We start from the raw sequence: 17,928 nt of genomic DNA on the forward strand, positions 1-17,928 counted from the left end.
TTCTTCATGATCAATTTTCAAACGAGCAGCACTTCTCTAAAATAAAGGGGATGTCATCCAAACGTCACGACTAAATCTGAGTCCCCGATTGGTCAAAGTTCAGTTCAACCTTTTCAATGCATGCTCAATGGATGCACGTTTTAGAGCCTGAAAACAGATTAAAAAACTTGGGTTTTTAACCAAAATGTTTAGACGTGGAAGTCAGAAACAAGCATACACGTGTAGACTTCTCATTGGAAGTGGTCACTTGAACACACACACCTTGGAGAGAGCATTGGGAAAGTAGCTTAACAGCTTTAAAAAAAATCTGTTTCTACACAAAGAAGCTGAACTACAACAGTAATTCAAACTGTGTAGTGTTTGAAAAATCACAAAACTAGGGCTTTTCTGTCTAACATGTAATTTAATCAAATATGATCCTGTCATCAGATTCCAAGAGCTTTTAAGGCCACTTTCCCCTTTTACCTCTGATTTCCAGATAATGTTTAGTGAATAGAAAACAACATAAAATAGTATGTGTATAAAGGGTTTCTATTTGTCCTGGAAGGCAGCAGAAGTAAAAACACACAAACAACAATAGGTTGTTACTCCTCTTAAATCTTGCTGACTCATACTTTAAATGCGTTCATCCAGAAAACTTTAGTAGACACTTGAAAATGTTTGAAATGGACAAATATTACTTGAAAATAAAGACATACTTCAGAAAGAAGACACTACTTTTTTTGTAAAATGTGTTCGAGGCTGAAATTAAAATTATTCCAGGTATGTTCTCCCCTAAAATGTGACCGACTAGTTTTGGTGTCTTAATTCAAAACGTAAAGCTTGAGCACAAACTCTTGTGTTTATTAACCTTCTGACAACACATTAGTTGACACTGCCTCCACTGACCTACTAATCTGTCAGGTGATCATAAACTATGTATTATTACTTTTTTAGTAGTGTATAAAAATGACTAGTATAATGACAAATGTTAAGCAGCTCATACATTTAAAGGGAATTTTAATTATTGATGTTCTCTTAGGACATCATATCTGACAGAAATAGATCTTCAACTTGATGATTTGATTTTCATTTAATCCAGTGTGTTGGATATTGTGTGACAAACTCTGTTAACACAACTAATTTTCCTAAATTCATGACTCATTTTATGCTTAGTGCAAACTCAACACTGTCATTGATTTTCTGTGTACCTCTTGGCAGAAAAAAAGAAAGTTGTAGTCCAAATTTTTCCAAATGTGTTTTCCATGTGTAGCTTGTAAAAGAGAGACGGCACAAGACACGGCAGAAGATTTATTCAGAAAACAACAGTGTCTCTCAGAGACCTGTTATACAGTAATCATATCAGTGTTAACAGAAATCTCAGGGAGTTTATGAAGAAGTCAACGTAATCCTGTCAAATTTAGCTCCCTGTCGGCTTCCAGGGGTGTTCGGGCCAAGCAGGGATCGCTGCTCTGTCAGGATCTTCCTCCTTTGTGTTCCAGATGCTTTACAGTAACCGCTAACCCTTTAATTCAGTTTGATTTTAAGCAGATATTGGTGGAAACCTTTCACGACAGAGAAGAAAATGTTATCTGGCAAAAGCATAACTCAGAATGTGTTTCACACTAAATCATACATTTTCTGTGGGGTTTTTAAATGACTCCAAATTAAAAGAAAAAAAAAAAACGTTTACTTTTATGAACTTTTCTGGACAAAAACCCTCACAATTTATTTTAAAAAATAGTTTTTATGCTGCTTTGTTTGTAGAAGTAAAAGTAAGGTGAGAAGACTTTTGCATTGGCAAAATGTCTTAAACATCCTTCTATGGAAAAAAAACATCATAAAAATAGTTCATGTAGGAGTTAAAAACATAGAAAATATAGAAAAATACATATAAAAATCTAAGGTATGATAAGAAATACGGAGTAAAAAACACCCAGAGGCCCTCAGAAGCTGTTTTTAGGTTAAGTTTGAACTTTTTTTCCCTAAGGTTCACTGAAAATGTTGTAGCTGAAATGATCAATCTATGGTCATCCTTAACTAACAAACACGTGGAGAGCAACAAATATTCATTCACCAAGATTCTTTTGAAATAGGCAACAGAAACTGATGTGAGAAAGGCAAAGATTGTAACTGTGTTAAAGTTAAAGGGCCTATACCATGCTTTTCTGAAATATTTCAGAGTAAACAATGTCCATAGATATGAATATTTATTTACTTTGGTACAAAAGGACAAATTTTGTTGAGTGGTAAAGTTAGTGACTGATCACTGCTAGCTGAGCAGCGAAGTTAGCGGCTGATCACTGCTAGCTGAGTAGTAAAGTTATCAGTGGATCACAGCTAGTTGAGCGGATAAAGTGTATTTGTGCTAGCCTGGGGGCAGTACTGGCAACAAAGTCTCTTTCTTAAACAGGCTGTTCTCCCTTTGTGACATCAGCTCATAAGAACCTGCTCATTTTCGTGGGTTGGGAGGGGCTGCTGTTCAGAGTGCAGATTTTTAGAGGATTACTTAGAAATACGTGAACGCTTTGGGGCTGTTTATTGTGATGAATGACCATTATAAACACTCAAAAGCTCAAAAAGTTAATATTGCATGGTATAAGCCCCTTAAAGAAGAGGAAAAAAAGTAACATTGCTCACAAGTCCTGAACATCAAGTCAAGTCTGCTGAGGATGACTCTAAACTCATCAGTCACTGAACTCAAACTGAAGCCACAATCTATGAAAAAAGCACCATTCATTAAAAAAAAACAAAAAAAGATTTGCCATTTCCTTAGCAACTCTGAACAGAAATGTAACTTTAACCTTCATCTTAAAGGGGGACCTGTCTCTGTCTGTCCTTTAGATCAGGAGAGTGGGAAAGGATTTGAACGGTTTGACGCCGCTTGGTCTTCAGGCCAGAGAAAGACAGCGGATCTGAAATGCTGCCGAACCCAGACCCCTCGGAGTTCTCTGCATAAGGAAGACAAACAGAAACAGTCAGTAACTTCTTTAAAAAAATGTAACAGTGTTTGTTTCACTTTAAATGTCAATTTCTTAAACAAAATGACTAAAGGAAGGGGTTTGAAGGTGGCAAAAAATGTCCTAATGTGTTCTGGCTGCATAATTAGCACATATTTTTCTGTTTCTTAAAAGGCAGAAATAGACTCCTTACAGACTTTAAGCCAGGGTTCCTTTCTCCTTACCGTGAATCCCTATCATATGCTCCAGGATCAGCACCCTCTCCGCCAGGATCTTCAGCGCCTCCCTGAGCTGCTGAATGGCTTCTCCCTGAACAGCACCGGCATGTTTACAGAAACAACTCGGGAAGGAACTCGAAAAGAAATGTCACCAATGTTTCTTACGTCATTCATGCCCACTCCCGGCTCTCCTTTTGGTCCTGGCACTCCCTGGAAGCAGAAACAGTCACGTCAGAGTAAAGTAGGAGATTTTAGGTAACATGGCAACCTTAAATGTACTTACTGGTAGGCCTTGCTCCCCTTTTGCACCTGGGGGCCCCTAGTCAAGGAATAACAGAGAGGAATAAACTAGTCTTCTCTTCACACACGCCCTAATGGGTTCTCTATTCCCTTTGCACCAAATCTCCAATCTTAAATCATGCTAGTGGAGGGAAGGGATCAGGTTAAAAGACAGAGGCCCTCTAGAGAGCTGACGGCAGAGGGGACCTGACATGGCTGCTCTGATTAGTGAGCCCTGGCTTTGGATGAGGAAGAGACGAGAGGATTAGTCATGGCTTGGACAGACTCTTTGAAGAAAACCATGTTCCCATTTAATGTGTTTAAAATTTCATGACAGCTAGGGCAATTTACTGAAATACAACTAAAAGCATTTTGATAGTTCATAAGACCTAAATATGCTCAGTCAACCAGGTAATCCAATTATGAACATAGTTTTTTACCCCTTCGCCTGGATCTCCTTTAGGCCCTGGATTTCCAGGCCTGCCTGGAAGTCCGTCCTTGCCCTGGAGTCAGACGGAACAGAGCCGTGTGTCGGTGGTGGAAGAAGCCATACGTTAGATATGATGTAAACATTGAGGAAACTCACATCTTGTCCGGGAAGACCCGGAACTCCTTCAGGGCCTCGTGATCCCGGGGAGCCTGTTTCCATTCAAAGACACAACCACCAAGTTAATAAGAAAGGTGAGTTCTTTCTGTTAAATCTGCAGGAATAAAAGTTGTAAAGCAAGCACCAATGAGAGAGATTTATCAGGGTTTGCAAACTACTTATAAACCCCCCAAAAATCTGTGTTTTTCATAAAATATTTTTTAATATTTTTAAAAAAGATATGCTCTTTGTATTTTTTTCTTTTTTGCCTTTTACCAAATGCAAGTAAATAGTAATTCATTTTTTGCTGAAGATATTGCTAAAATAATTTTCTTTGCACACATTCACATATAAATTACCAAAATTGCATTTTCATGTTTTCTTGTTTGATTGGTGATGTAAATACTGCAGCAAACAGGAGGTCAAACCTCATCAAGCATGCGTCATTAGCACTGTTGCATTTAATACCTGAGGGTCCAACAGGACCTACTGGACCAGGAGGACCAATTGTGATCTGAGGAGCAGATATGGCTGAATGGATGGGGTTCTCTTCTAGAAAAAGAGAGAGAGAGAGAGATGACAAACACAGTATCAGCCATGTCACAGATGAACATGTGACCTGATATTTTTCACTTACATCTAATCCGGATATGCAGCTAAGCAAACATTTTCACTGTAAACTTGGAGAAGAATGGAATAATGTTCTTCACAAATCAAATAATCCAACAGCACACAAAGTTATGCTTCATTTCCTGATGTAAATTGTGTCAAATTATTATTAGAAATGCTGCAATTAATAACAATTCTGAGACCTTTAAGAAAATTGTAAAAAAAAAATGACAAAACTACTCTCGACTCCACTGTTTCTAAAGCTCAAAGTTCCAACACAGAAAAAAATATTTTTATCTAACTTGTGTTGTTTGTGCACATTAATGAAAAAAATAATCAATGCAGTATCACTCCAGTGATGTCAGTAAACACAAGTTAGAAATGTTACTCTATAAGTGACTAATTCAATTGGTTGAAAACATACTGAAGATGGCAAAAATGGGAGGAGATAGCATTATTTTTATGCAAGTATGTTTCATAGTAAAAGCAGGAGGGTTCCTGTGGGGCAGAGGCCAACCTCCAATTGGCAGGTTGCAGGTTCGAATCTAATCAAAGCTAATTCAAGCTAAGCTAAGCTAATCAAAGCTAATTAAATCAAATCAAATCAATATTTATTTAAATAGCATGTACTTAATGTAAAACAAAGATCCCACCTTGTCTACCCATGAGTCAGTGTTCTTGGGCAAGACACTAAACCCTGCATTGTACAGTTTGCCACATAATGAGTAATTGTGAGTGAATGGAACTTGATACAAAATCACGTAAAAGCCATTTACATCCCAGCCTATATAAAAATACAAGAACTTTACATGAAAATCATACTTTTGGACCAGCTGAAAATCAAAGTTTTGAAAATTCAAATTTATTCTTTCTGTTTCTCTGATCAGAACTTGAACAAATCTCACAAAACATCTGAAAGTTCTTTTATGAATTAGTTTTTTCACAGGGCTGAGTGTTTTCCTAACATTTAGAAAACATTGTTAGGTTTGCAAAACCACATGATGATTTGCTGAGATAGCTGATAGGAAGAATAGGTTAGACGCAATGGAATTTTTTTTAAACTTACGGGAAGTTTTGGGAAATAAAAGATATCTTTTCATCGTGGTCAGCAGCTGGATTCAATAGAAAGCTGTGAAGGACATGAGCAGCTGGTAGATCTAAAGCAGATCTATTTTCACAAACGCTCAAACTTCACTGAAAACATCCCCTAAATAATGGATAGGAAGGTCTTTTTAATAGCTTGAAGGACATTTGTTGATGTACATGTAAATAAAAAAGCAGTTTGAAAACACCTCACACTTCCCTCATCACTTGAACATATGCTTAGCGTCAGCCTTCTCCCATGTTGAGACAGCACTATTACATTATGGCTGCAGTCCACAGAGCGGGTCTTGAAGGAGCAGACTTCCCTCTGGAACTAATTTTCTAATGCTACAGCTCCTCCAGCCTGGCTGCTTCCCCGAGAAACTCCACATGAGTGGCAGCCTATCTCCTCCCTCGTTCAAAGCCAGCCCAGCTCTTGGCTTGGGGCCGTGGCTAGTTTCCCCAAAACACAGACTGTTGTGCTGACAGCTAACAAATTAGGCCTGATTTAAAGCCAGTTGGCCCCACTCTGCTTACAAGGTCCCACAGACTCAAACCTACATAGCTGCAGATCCGCAGACACAGTCCCAAAAAGACAAATGCATCCAAGAGTGAGCGGCCCTGTGAGGCCAGGACTAGAACGCGGACTCCTACTGCCTCCCTGTGGACAAACAGAAGCACTGAAGAGCCTCAGAATCTATTTAGACTTCTCCTTTTATCCTCCAAACTTCAAAAGACAAGAATATTTAGAGGACGTGCTGCAAAAAGAAAATCTGGATCTGATGTTAGCAAGCTCCTCCAAACCGCAGCAGGAGTTTCTTCAAAGTAAAAGACTAAAACACGATCAAATAAAAAATGTGTTGACACATCAGTCTTTTTTGCAAGTACCGCTTCATCTCCATTGTTGGTACAAACTGAGGTTGCAGAATACAGTGGCTAAGTAGCAAAAAAAAAAAAAACACCACAAGGAAACCATTACAGTAAATCTGTGCCAGCTGTGCTGAGGGGAAAAGCAACAATTCCCTCTTCATTAAAAATGTAAGCTGCAGTGTTTCAGTCTGTGCTCCTCCACCTGTCTACCTCTTAATCCACAGTTAAGGTAGATTCATGTGCTGCCTGTCAGAATAAGCTCATACAATGAGGATCAAGGATTTGGGGATCACTGCTAGAACAGACTTGGACTGCTGTGCATTTATAGAGTTTAGCTTTGCTATTCAGTGTTATTGAGAGGTGGAATGGTCGACCTTGAGGTTCCACGTAAAAAACGTCTCCTCGGGTTTGGACAGGAGAGGAACCAGGCCCTGGAGGACCCGGTGGACCAGGAGGGCCAGGAAGACCAATCTCTCCTGGTGAGCCTTTGTCCCCCTTGGGTCCTAAAGAATTAAAGAAAATAAGGAGTTCGTTAGCTTAAACTGAAGTTATTAGTAATCATTTGTAAGACAATTGTTTTACCTATAGGTCCTGGAAAGCCTGCCCGTCCAGGAACACCTGGAGGTCCTGCAGAACCTGCACGCCCTGGAGGTCCAATGGGCCCTGGGGGCCCTCTGGTTCCAGCAACTGCAGCATGAAAAACAAATGAGCTCCTGCTGATTTTCTCTCTGTGGCTGTTTGACTTCACTGAAGGGTAAACATGCAACCATGAACACATCATGTTTAACTCTCCAGCCAAACATGTCTGATGTAAAGCAGTCTTTATACCCTTTAAGGCTTCTAAAAATTCTCCAGGCAGGATTATGAGTTCAACTGTTCACACACAAACACAACATTTCCTGATATAAATTAGAATGAGATCAAATAAACGTCTGTTTTAAATAGTCTAAAAATATGATGTGACTTTAATGGAAATGTGATAAATTGACATTAATAACACAAATGTGCAAAATTGCAAGTCAATTGTTTCCCTCTCAGTTTTATGACTAGTCCAGAATTTAGAAAACTAGAACCTTCAGTTATCAGGTTCTTCTCTTGAGGATCAATCTCACTGCTCTGCTTCATGAGAATGACCCCACCCTCTCCACTGGGATTGACTTCTCTCTTTTGATAAAACCTGTAGTTCTGTTTGACCTCATGACCCTGACCTTTAACTGTCCTGCCTTCACATTCTCACTTCCAGCTTGTCATATATGGACGTAGAGTTCGGGCCCCCCTCTGCGCCACTTTTTGACGTTTTGGGTGTCCCCAACTTTGACGTGCTAGCAGGGCCAGCCTTGGGCTGTATGGCAATGGTAATTTTAATTCTCTAAACTTAAATAATAACCACTTTAGAGTGGTTAAAGAGTGTTAGAGTGTGCTCAGTATACCTGGAGTTCTGTGAATGTTGAGCACTTTTGTAGATCATCATTAAAATAGATTTATTTGGATTTTCCTGAACTAGACTTAAAAAATGAAAACTTTATAAGATTTCCCTTTTTGTCTCGCTCTAAGGTTGTTCTTGGATTCCTTGAAGACCTTGTGTTGTGGTTTGTTTTCTATAAACAAACTTAATTGAGTTTAAATTGGAGTTAAATGATTTAATTAGACGGAATTAAGTGGATTACTAAAATTAGTTTAAAGCTTCATGCAAAACAGACACCTAAATAATAATGCAGCAAGATCATTTGACTTTCTAATAAAAGAGTAATTTATTTGCTTTTAATGTGAATCTTAAATTTTAGAACTTTAATAGTCAGAAAAATCTTAAATCATTTTTTAAGTTTCAAACAAAACAATACAATTTTGGTTTAAATAGAAAAAGAAGAAAAAAAACAACTAAAGGATTAACTGACTTTTTAGGTAAAATTAATTAAACACTCAATCCTAAATGATGTGAGAAAACATCGTTTCTTCTGTGCTTAAGACCTGCAGGCAGGTATGGAGGTGGTCCAACAGAAGTGGGTCGAGGAGGGTCCACTTCATTTTCTGTTGAGCCATCTGGTAATCGACGAAATACTGGAAGAGATGAACGTTCTTCTTCCAGGAGTTTGACCTGGAGAAGGAGCAGACCCATAAAGCTGTCTTAAGAGCCTAAAACTTCTGTTACAGAATTTAAAAGAACCTACCTTTAATTCAATGTTGTTTATCCTCCCATTGATGTCGTTGAAAGCAGTGCAGTTCATACACTCTAAGAGAAAGACGAGAGAGAAAAAATGTTTTTATGCAGAACACATTTGTGTCGTTCCCTCCTTCTTCATCTCTTTTACTTCGAGAAACTCTGGGTAATTTCTCCTTTTTAGGATCATTTACAAACTAAAAATTAGAATTAAACTTCTTATGTGAGTCCTAGATTCACACTGTTGAGTATTTTTTTTTTTTGTCAGAGTAAAAGTAAAAACTATTATTAACTACTGGGCATCTAACATGTAAAAAATCATACATTGGACCATTTTCTCCACAACACGAAAATGTAAATTGGAATGTTCTTGTCGTTTCCCCCTAAACCAGGAGTCTGTAACCTCTAACACTTATAGAGCTACTTGGGTCAATTTCTCACTGACCACAACCCAGTGGAGCCACACATCCTTTAGAAAAATAAGACTTTGTATTTATTTTATTGTTATTTTTATAAGAAATATAAATAAACTATTTTTTTTGGCATTAATGAAACAAACTTTAACTGAAAATATATATTTTTTTCCCAAATATATAAACAGTTTATAACTTTTAACAGAAGATCACAAGACTTCCTTTCAAAATAAAAGACTTCCTGTGTCATATAGGAACATCTCAATGGAGCAAATCTAGTGGTAGGTAGTGTAATGTCAGCAATAAAAAAACAAAACATTCTATTTTTAAATATTTGTGGTGCTTCTTAGCCAGAGATTAATAAATCTTACATTAAAATAACATCTATAATTAAAACAGAGCTAATTAACTGTATTCTTTAACTATGAGGAACACTTAAAACACTGGAATTTGTCAATATGTTTAGTTATTGATCATCAAACCACTATGGCTACAGTACTTTGAAGGCTTGCAGAGTAATAAGTTATTTTACTTTTCCTAACTAAACTTTACAGTTACTTTCGTAAACTAAAAACATTGTATTTTTCTTTAACCAGAGAAACTCTCTAAAAATTTGTCAACAAATTTAAACATCATTATAAGTGGGAATCACTTTTTTATTGTTACCATTATTTTTTTTATTTTTTTTTATTTTATTTTACTTATTGTCATTTTTTTTTTTAAATAACTCATATATTATTTAGGGCTGCACGGTGGCGAAGTGGTTAGCGCTCTTGCCTCACAGCGAGAAGGCCCCGGTTCGACTCCCGGCTGGGACCTTTCTGTGTGGAGTTTGCATGTTCTCCCCGTGCATGCGTGGGTTTTCATCGGGGACTCCGGCTTCCTCCCACCGTCCAGAAACATGCTCCATAGGTTCATTGGTGACTCTAAATTGCCCCTAGGTGTGGATGTGAGAGTGGATGGGTATGTGTGATTGAGGCCCTGAGACAGACTGGCGACCTGTCCAGGGTGTACCCCGCCTTCACCCTTCAGTAGCCGGGATAGGCTCCGGCACCCCCACGACCCCGAAAGGGACAAAGCGGTAAGGAAGATGAATGAATGAATGAATATTATTTATTCTTGAAACACATGATTATTATTTTTGTTGCCATAAAAAATGATCTTAGCTAGGAGTGGTTCAGGAAGAGGGTAAACGTACCAATGCTGTGACGTATAAAAGGAGCAAATATTCAGTAAATTATGTTTACAAAAATAACTATTATTAACAAAAAAGGATTAAACAAAAAAATCAATCAACGGATTCTGATTCTTGACCCAAGTGATGATTTTTAATGTTGAAACTTTTTAGTTTTTTTTTTTTTTTTTTTTTTTTAACAGCCTCTGCTATGTCCAGTTAGTGTGGATCCAGAATGGAGTGAGCCGAGCTGATATTCCTCCAAGTCAGCAGCAGAGGAGGTCAAAGAGCCAAACCACGGCATACATTTCTGTGCGTCACAAAATGAGCAACTGAGGTGATTCCATATGCTTTTTTAAAGAAATTTGGGGCAAAAATGTAATTTATTTATTGTGATTGTAAACAAAAATCCATCTCCTTAGCGCGTTTGAGTCTTATTCGTTAATAAAAAATAAGTTTAATTCACTTTTTAATCCTTGGCAGATCATGAAGAACAGGTAAAGTCAAAAGTTAAAGTTGGTTTTGTCAAAATAACAGAAATATGAAAATATGACATCATTTAAGCCTCTGCAAAACATTTTTTTTAACTAGGAAAGAAATGTAAAAAAAAAAAATTAAAGGGAAAAAATGAGGAAATAGAGAGAGATTTTGTTTGATTTAGAGATTTTGTAAAAATGAAACAATGTCCGACTCCCTCTTTGAGAAGGTATGCTTGGTTTTTATTTTCAAATTAGAAAGACTAAGATATGTGTGTGCATATCCTTTAAAACATTCCTGTTTACCACAAACCTTTCCAGTGGTGCATTTATACTGTTTAGGACTCCTTGGTCATCTTTGTCCCAGAAATTATACGCCTTCAGCCGCAGCTAAACCACAAATACCTTGACTTTTTTTGGCTATGCAACAATTTTGGATCATTTTGCACAATACGCGATCCAAAACACAGAACACCCCGAAATCATTGAAAAAAATATTTGTTCTAAATCTGAATTTTCCTCTGGTCTAAGGCTCAGAGGAAGGGAGGAATGTCAGCTGCCTGTCCCACAAATGGGACCCACCCACACTGCGGTCGTAGCAGGGACACCCAGAATGAGAAACAACTGCTGCTTATAAATAACCAAAGCATCAACAAAAAAATGACTCAAACAGTCCCGGTCAGTCTAAACCACCGTCGCAGACCGCGGTAATGAGGATGCTATCGTCAGCGGACGAGCTTTCTGCTTCACTGAAATAGTTCAGGATCTTACCCTCACTGACTGACTGACTGACGTTTCAGCGCTTCTTTTCCATCACTTTCAATCCCACCCTGAAGTGACACCACTTTTAATCTGAAACACATCCCTTCACAATCATACAAGATACTGAGAGCAGCTCTGATGGTAAAAGACTCCCCCTACCCACCCACCATGAGGCATTTGCTGTGCCTGAGAGGTTCCTTTAGTCTCCACAAAGATGTGAAAGATTGATAAATCAACAGGATTTAAGGCGAGCCGTGGCTCCACCACGTTAGAGCTGATTTGAAATCCATTCATCTGCAGTAGTTCGTCATCCACTGAATGGAGGTCTCCACCCTCTGACTCTCTTAAATCAAGGACATCAATCTGTGATGAAGCGTTTAGGTTTTCACTTAGGTTGAAGGTAACGCATTACAAAAATAAAGTTTTATGGTAGTGTTTTACTTTTTTCCATTACGCAGTAGTGCTAAATGATAATATTTGATTGTTAGTCATGATTCTACTCAGAGAGGTTTGACGTAAAGCACAATTAAATACCAAAATGTGGTTGTTGAAAACAAAAACACAATCAAGACACTCAGCATTAATCAGCAACAAATTCTCTCCTCTGTGAGTCACAGGGAGCTTGTTAAAGTTTAGATTTTAATTACTGAGTAATACTTCGTGTTAGGCCCATAAATCCAAGTGTTGCAATTTCATTTTTGCAATATTGATAAATATGTTTTCGTAAGTCCTGTGGTTTCGTACAGACAATAGCTTCTGTCTTGTTGTTGTAGATACAGTGTAGCATGCTTTTATTTTGAAAAAAATGTATTGAGCATTCTCTGGACAGTTTTTGCTTGTCTACATTGATGAGATTTAGATTTATTTTTTGCATTAAGGCTAAACACGATTAATATGTCTATAGGATGCTACTAGAGCAGACTGTAACAGCTATGAAATGAGGGAATATGGAGTTTTTAGGTAGTATTTGATTCTCAACCGTTTTCATTTCACACTTTCATGCACTTTCATGACAAAGTACTTTGTCACCAGGACTGAACTTTATTTTCTCTAAGTCAGCTTGACTAGACATCAGCCTGGTGGAGGCTGGTAATGAGGGTGAATCACCCGGCACCTCCTGATTGTCCATCAGGTCCACTGTTTGTTCCACCACATCTTAAATACCAAGTAATAAACTCTTCTCGTTCTCACAGCAAAAGACTACTCTAGAACTCATCAAGATGAGATTTTAGTGGCCCACTCTAGTAGGAGATGTCAAGGACCTACATCTTCTATTGAGCATCTTGCTAGGTTACTACACTCCTTCCCTCAAAGACACTGGTCTCACATTTCCTTGGGTTTTATCACAAGTCTTCCCAGTTCCAATGGACACTCCACAGTCGTCATTTTTGTAGATTATTTTTCCAAAATGGCTCATTTCATTCCCCTCTTAAGCCTCTGTCTGCCAGGAAAACCAGCTGAGATCCTGTTGCTCCAAAGTTTTCCACTTCACGGTCTGCCTAAAGACAAAACCCAAAGCCAGAGACGGGGTTTGCTGTCTGTTGGGAGGCTTGATCACTTTGTCCAGCAGTTAGTAGTTAGCCCAGTAAAGCAGAATTAACCTAAAATGTGATGTCCACGCATACAGCATGTCTAGGTCTCAAGAGGATCAACTTAATCTGATTCAAGTTGAATAGAGAAATACAGATAATATTCCAGATAACCACTTTACATTCACTATCTATATATACTATCTATAATATTGGTTATTGAGTTGGATTATTATAACGTGTTGTAATCTGAGACAATAATTTTGTATTTTAAAGGATTATTTTATTAACCCTTATGCCACTAATTTGGAACGTACCACTAAATCTAGCACTCCACTTAATTTTGGATCACCTTCAATGGAAAAAAACATTTTTTATATTAATGACAATAAAGTCAGGATTGAAGAGGTTAATAAGAGTTACGAGCAATCTGTAAAATATTATAGCTTGATAGTAACCTGTACAAGACTTGTTTTAGCTAGCAGAGCATTCGTCTTGAGTTCTAAGTTGGTCTGGACTTTAAAATGCTCTTTCATGCTTTCCAAACCAGACGATGCATCTGAAATATGTTACTTTTTAACTGTTCCTCTAAGAGCCATTAGGCTCACATTTGTGGCTTTGAGCTAAACGTCTTACCAGCTGTTTGAGTCCCATGAAGTACTGTACACACATTTGGGTTTCCCCTGCAGGAACTGAAACAAGTGTAGATCCGATGGTAAACCAAAAAATCTCTCTTAAAACCTGTTTGTCAGATTTATTTTCTGAAAATAAGTTTAAAAAAAATAAAAATCATTTGAGAAGTTTTTCTTTATCCATGTAAAATACACACATATTTGGTCAGACTGGCTGATGGAGCCAATATAACGATTGTTAAATCTTAGTTTACTTCATTTTGATTTTAACTTTCTAACTGACATATACTGTAGTTATGCTCTCAAATCTGAGTCTCTTTACATGGCGACCGTCACCAACAGTCCTGTAGGCCAGAAATAAACCAATTACATCTTGTTAAATCCACAACACTCTAAGAAAACAGCACACAAACGTGAACCCGAACAGAACAACACGGCTTTCTTTTTTCTTTTGTTTTTTTTAATGAGTGGCAGGTTTTCATTTTCTGCAGTTGGAATTTAATTATGTTGGGTTAGAAAACCAAACGTCCACTGATGTTTAAATCCGCACCACAGCATAAAAGTCTGTTTGGATCCGTAATTACACTCTAGCAACATCAGACGGGGTTGTTTTCCTTGGATTGCGCACAGCTCATGGGAAAGATTCGAAATGATGTTGTCTTTAGTGGGAAACCAAATAAACAGTAAAAAATAGAAAGTTTGCTGCTCCACTTCTGTGTTTTTGCCTCAAAAAAATTCTCCTATTGACGGATAAGTCTGCAGAATCTATGAAAATTATTCACAGATGCAATTATTTCCTTCTACATTTAATTTTGTACTTTTGCAAGATTAGTTACCACAGTTGGCTACAATAATGTTATCACTTGATTTTCCGTGAGAAATGTCTAATATGAATTAGTTACTTAAAGGCTGAGCCTGTCAAAGAAAACAGAGAAATATCAGGAGCCCACTTGGATCCTGGAAAAGCACTTTTGCTGGATTAGCCTTTATTTAGACATCAGATGAATTAAAACTGCAACTATTCCATCTCAGGAAGCATCAAAAACAACCCAGCCTGAGTAATCACCCTAGCCTGTATTTTATGATCTGCAGGACAAGACTATTTTGGCAAGCCTGCGCATCAGAGTGCAGTCACAGTCTGCTGAGCCAAATACATTTCCTACATTAAACCTGGACGGAGATCACAGACGTTACTCATTTTTTCTCGATTTTGCACAGAAACAAGTTCAGGCACAAACCGCGGCGCTAAATCTTTGCTCCGCCTGCGTCTGTACGAGCGGCGGGCATGAAAGGATGATGTATTGAAACATCTTTTTGGGGCTGAAGATCAGCCTTAACCTCAGTTGGATAAATAGACAAGCATCCACCCAGTGCATGTGTGGGTGTTGTGTTTGTGTGCGTGTACAAACCACAGACAGGCTTTAAGGGCTGGCCTTGTCCCAGGAGCCTGTTGTGTGTCTGCCTTAGCCAGCAAATGGTGAGCTATTGCTGGCATGAAGGACAGCTGGCAAAAAAAAAAAACTCACACACACACACTTGTCAAGCCACAAAATCTCACTCGCAAAATCGCACACCCACTTTGACCACAACTGCCCGGGTTAAAAGAAGGTTTCTCGTAAGTCAAGATGTCTGGTGTATCACACTACGGTCATTTAGAAATGTTTACTACAATGAAGCTGCCGAAACATTTTTGTGATAAACAGAGCACTCTGTGAGCAAAAATGTGGATTGTAAATGAAAAAATAGCCCACTTTAAATCCACAGTGAGACGTGTGTGTTAATCTGAAACTCCCTGATGAAAAACAGAGCCTTTCAGCAGCTCTAATAATGACGAAACACAGCGATTCGCCAAAAATTAACACCTCATTTTTCTGCTTTGGCCTCAAGTTGCCTCAACAGATCCTCCTCAGCTGAGCATGCTGGGTTATGACCTCCTCCAACAGCTGACTCTGCAAACCTCTGGTATGTTATCTGCTCATCACTCACATATAGAGGTAGATGATGCTGTTAACACATACATGCAGACGTTGTCATGCAATGGAGCCGCGAAAAGTGATGTCAGATGGAACGATGAGAGTGGAGACACGATGACAGCTGGAGAAGATACCTTCTGTCCACAGACCGCTGTTTTATGAGGGAATTATGGACTACGGCACAAAACACTGGAAAATCATTACGACTTGTTTAGAGTTAAGAAATGGAATTTGTTTCCTGTTCTGGGAAAACTAAATCACATCATTAGGACACTTCTGCATCCCAAACAGGCTTTTCATCAAATGTAGCTATTATCCCTCCCCCTGATTGTCAGAGGATACAGACACTCATGAGCCTTGTGTCTACTTTATAGTAAATAAATCTCATACACTGCCATTTACACATGTAATAGTCTCAGTGGATACCAGTGGGATTTGTTTGTTATTTATACAAAATAATTATATTATAGATGTTTGACCTCCACTATCATTAGGGCTTCACCAATTGATGGATGTATGAATGAATGGATGGATGGATGGATGGATGGATGGAGGCAGAGATGGATGCATTGATGGATGGATGCATAAATGAATGGATGAATAGATGCATAGATGGATGGAGGCAGAGATGGATGGAGGCAGAGATGGATGCATTGATGGATGGATGGATGGATGCAGAGACGGATGGATGGATGGATGGATGGATGGATGGATTATTGGATGCAGAGAAGGATGCATCGATGGATGGATGCATAAATGGATGGATGGATGGATGGATGGATGCATAAATGAATGGATGGATGCAGAGATGCAGAGATGGATGCATACATGAATGGATGGATGGATGCAGAGATGGATGGATGGAGAAATGGATGGAGAAATGGATGGATGCAGAGATGGATGCATACATGAATGGATGGATGGATGGATGGATGGATGGATGGATGGATGGATGAATGGATGGATGGATGGATGGATGCATGAATGGATGGATGCATGAATGGAGAAATAGATCCATAGATGAATGGATGCATAAACAAATGGATGGATGCATAAATGAATGGAATTCATTCAATCAAAACTCACAAATGCAATACAAAGACAGAAAAAGTACACAAAAAGTAAAAGTATTAAAAATAAAATAATATAAATGTATAAAAACATAGAGAGCAAGTTAGCTATAAAGATAGATAAAAAGGACCATCTTCCAATGTTTCCACAATTCAGATAGAAAAGGCACTAAACACGACATTACTAGTGGACGAGATAATAGTGTTTTCATATGTGTTTAATGTAAGGTAAACTTGAATATGAATAAGTGTTTTATAGCATGTAGAGTGTTACTCTTGGAAGAAACAAACAATTCACTCACACTCGTCCACCTTGGCTTTTTAAAAAACACATCATTTACAAAGGAAAAACAATGTATAAACCACAAAAACTAAGGACTATGTGCATGTTGTTAGAAACCAACAGATGAAACCTTGAATTTGCTTTAAAGGGACTTTACCTGCTGAAAGAGTAGCAGCAGGTAGTTTGACCACTAAATGAAAAATATCACTGAGACACAGAGAGAATGGCTGATAAGGTGATGAGAGAAATGAAAAAGCACAGAAGGAGCAGGAGCAAAGCTCCATCCATCAGGCACATCAGACCAAGAGCGGCTGAAAGATCCCACAGCTCCCATGCAGGTCAAAGGACACCATCTGACCCACTTTTGAGCACAAGCAGAGATGTAACAGAGCGATCGGTCATACTCTTACACTGCAGATTGAGGTCTGGAGAAACGCTGTTTTATCACTTAGCTCCAAGAGAAGAAAGGAAGATCTCAAGGACATAGGAAGCATATAGGATGAGAGCAGGGAAGATAAAACATAGTGGACAAAAGAGCACAACTCTTACTGGATAGAAAAAAAACGGAACAGCCTTAATGTATTTTTAAAACACAGCTAATGTTAAAGGTGACCCATCTGATAGATTTCTCTCTCCTTCTCTGCAAGTTGAGAGAAAAGATCATGACTGTAGAAACCTTCATGAACAAACCAGACAGTCTGACCTTTAAACTCCATTTGTGCTTCTTTTAAAAATCTGTTCCACTGAAAAACACAAGACCAGAGGCAGCTGCTCTTGTCAGGGAGAACCTGGTCCTTATTCTGTCTAGATCAGGGGTGTCAAAGTCAAATGGACGGAGGGCCAAATAAAACATTTTGCTACAAGTCGAGGGCCG

The 17,928-nt window shown here is 38.3% G+C and overlaps 1 protein-coding gene across 1 annotated transcript in view; it reads right to left on the minus strand.

Moving 5' to 3' along the window:
• Nucleotides 1-1,275: 1,275 nt before the first annotated feature.
• Nucleotides 1,276-17,928, minus strand: part of LOC112149102 (collagen alpha-1(XXVI) chain) — a 23,528-nt gene continuing 6,875 nt past the window's right edge. Inside the window, exons 4-14 of the mRNA XM_024276562.2 lie at nucleotides 8,753-8,814; nucleotides 8,553-8,679; nucleotides 7,167-7,271; nucleotides 6,959-7,087; nucleotides 4,491-4,574; nucleotides 4,023-4,075; nucleotides 3,877-3,939; nucleotides 3,441-3,476; nucleotides 3,323-3,367; nucleotides 3,164-3,248; nucleotides 1,276-2,930 (exon numbers count right to left, since the gene is read on the minus strand). Coding sequence (XP_024132330.1) covers nucleotides 2,791-2,930; nucleotides 3,164-3,248; nucleotides 3,323-3,367; nucleotides 3,441-3,476; nucleotides 3,877-3,939; nucleotides 4,023-4,075; nucleotides 4,491-4,574; nucleotides 6,959-7,087; nucleotides 7,167-7,271; nucleotides 8,553-8,679; nucleotides 8,753-8,814 — 929 coding nt within the window. The 3' untranslated portion in view covers nucleotides 1,276-2,790. The remainder of the gene's footprint in view (nucleotides 2,931-3,163; nucleotides 3,249-3,322; nucleotides 3,368-3,440; nucleotides 3,477-3,876; nucleotides 3,940-4,022; nucleotides 4,076-4,490; nucleotides 4,575-6,958; nucleotides 7,088-7,166; nucleotides 7,272-8,552; nucleotides 8,680-8,752; nucleotides 8,815-17,928) is intronic.

This window comes from Oryzias melastigma, linkage group LG13, assembly GCF_002922805.2.
Source record: "Oryzias melastigma strain HK-1 linkage group LG13, ASM292280v2, whole genome shotgun sequence".
Classification (NCBI taxonomy): Eukaryota; Metazoa; Chordata; class Actinopteri; order Beloniformes; family Adrianichthyidae; genus Oryzias; species Oryzias melastigma.